The sequence below is a fragment of the Trichechus manatus genome, unplaced genomic scaffold (assembly GCF_000243295.1).
Source record: "Trichechus manatus latirostris isolate Lorelei unplaced genomic scaffold, TriManLat1.0 scaffold00099, whole genome shotgun sequence".
NCBI classification, from domain to species: Eukaryota; Metazoa; Chordata; class Mammalia; order Sirenia; family Trichechidae; genus Trichechus; species Trichechus manatus.
The window spans coordinates 10,197,479-10,199,849 of NW_004444035.1; the positions used below are offsets into that span (position 1 = coordinate 10,197,479).

General features: G+C 45.6%; 1 protein-coding gene across 3 annotated transcripts in view; it reads right to left on the reverse strand.

Annotated features, from left to right (window-relative positions):
• The window catches only part of MFHAS1 (multifunctional ROCO family signaling regulator 1), a 105,301-nt gene that overhangs the window by 16,280 nt on the left and 86,650 nt on the right, over positions 1–2,371 (reverse strand). For 2 of the 3 annotated variants that reach the window (XR_002825051.1, XM_004382797.3), the window contains exon 2: positions 393–519. The exons of the other annotated variant lie outside the window; for it this stretch is intronic. Coding sequence is in view for 1 of the 2 variants with exons in the window: in XM_004382797.3 (XP_004382854.1) it covers positions 393–519 (127 nt within the window). In the remaining variant the exon portion in view is untranslated. The remainder of the gene's footprint in view (positions 1–392; positions 520–2,371) is intronic. 3 annotated transcript variants of the gene reach the window in all.

Below are 2,371 nucleotides of genomic sequence, written 5' to 3' on the forward strand. Positions count from 1 at the left end.
ATGAGTTATCTAGAATACTAAGCTGGCATTCTATCAAAAACCAGTCTGCATGTATACATTCTGTCTTGAAGTTCACTTTGGGGGAAAGGGGTGGCAAACTGCACAGCCCGATGATCAGGAAGGACTCGAGAATCAGGGCACCCAGGCAAAAAACAACCTATTTATAGTGACAGAATTAAGACTGCCCATCAAAACATGCCCTGATTTTTATCAGTAAGAGTAAAAAATAAATGAAAAATCACAAAAAGAGAAAATAAACGTTCCCATTTTGCTGTTGATAACACCCAGATAACCAGGTCTGCCCCAAAGACTCGTCAAGGTTTGTCGAGATGCAGTTTAACTTGGCTTTTTGTTATCACGTCTTCCGAGCTCGGGTCAGGGGCGGCACTCACTTGGAACAGGGGCTGATCACAGTCGGTGTAGGTGGGTAAACCAAGGCAACATTCACTCGCTCGCTGCCGTTCTTGGGGCAAATGATCTCTGCCACTCCTTCTGGTCTGGGCTGGCTCAGCAACTCCCCTGTGGGAGGAGAGAGAAAAATGTATTCATGAGATGTGACTTAAAAGTGGACGCATCTTAGAGGGAAAGACAGTGCTTGGGGGTAGGGGAAGGAGGGAGAAGGGCTGCTAGTGAGGACGCAAAGGTTCCACAGACAAGGGCGGCAGAGAACAAATGTGCAGCCAAGGGTAAGAGAACCGGCTCTGCTCCCACTACTGGAATTCTCACCTGCATCACCACGGACAGCGTTCTAACGCTTATGGCAGGAAGACAATCACTCCAGACAAAGACACCATCTGCCCCCATTCTCCTCACCCTCCTTTTCACAGACTAACTCTGAAGATCTTTATCTAGACGTCCTCCACAATTGAGTCAGGGTCCCTAGAGCCCAATGAAGCAAGGACAGCCAAGAAGGTGTTCATAATCGAGATCGGGGACAGATGGGAGTCGGGCAGACTGGAGCCGCCTTTCAACAAAGCCCTGCATAAATGATTTGGAGATGCAGCAGACTAGAGGTGTTACCAAGGGAAAGAGCCTGAGAACAGCCCAGCTCTGTCCTGAGTAGGTCTGCGTGCACCTTATAAAGGGCCAACACAACATTATAATTTATGGGGTCTCGTAATAACAGAAAATTAACTTACTGGATTACTGTAACATCTAAAGGAAATCTGTGTATTCTGCACGCGCCAGGTTGGTTCTCTCCAGTGAGGTCATTAAATCCTTAAGACCAGCGACGACTTCCATTTCTTAGCTTCCTCCCCCTGGACCACTAAACCCAGCTGGGACCCTGCCCTTTCCCTCTTTTCCTGGCCAGCACTGTGTTCTCACTCGGCAAGTACTCAGTCAATGCTTCTCAGCTGACGATGGTACACGTTACTGCCTAAATTCCCTTAATAAAATCGAGAAAGTAAACAAGTAAACACCAAACCAAGAACACAAAACTCAGGTCAACTGGGGAAAAATGCTACTGGAATTAAAACTTCAATGCCATGGCAGCCATCACTTCTATTATAGATGTGAAATGCTGAAGCCTGGAAGAATATGTCAACATATAACGATACAAAAATCTTTTGCCTCAAAATAACGTATTTCTAAACGCCTCACCATCAGCAGAACTCATATTGCTGGAGCCTGCCCACGTACGGGCACTGAGCTGAAAGCTTTAGATGTACATCTCATTTATCTTTACAATGACCCTAGAAGGATCTGTCCTCAGCTTACAAATGAGGAAGCTAATGCTCAGAGAGGTTGTGTGACGAATCCAAAGTCAACTTCAGCAAATGGCGGACTCAGGACGTGAACTTGGGAACCCATCTCTGGGGCCCTTCCCCCATCACCTCCCCCAAAGCAGGAACTACTTCCTTATGCCAGAACACAATCTTCCTAGAGGAGCAATATAAAAACACTATTTTTAAACAAATGAACTAAGCACTGACATATTTATACTTCTATGAAAGACGTTTCCTGATGTGAACATTTTTATGTGGTTCTGCACGGTAAGGACTAGATGTAATTCGAATTCCTTAACCACACTAGTGCAAACACCAAACTGCTGCACAAAGTGACTCAGCATCAACAGCTTGTATACATGGGTGCCACGACAGTACTCCAACACCAGCTAGGAAAGGATCTCACGGTACAAAAACACAAGTTAAAAAATGCAAACACTGAATGTTTTCAAAGTGGTAACATGAACCAAAGTAACAGCATGCTAGAGTTAGAACAAAGCCTGGAGAGCAACCAGTCCAAACATCACTTAATATGTCAGAAGCTGTCTGACTTTAACAGGTTTGCTCTAAGGCCAACAGAGAGCTACGCACCTTTAAACCAACCCACCCACCATGTAGACTGCAATGAGAGGGTGCTCTGAGCA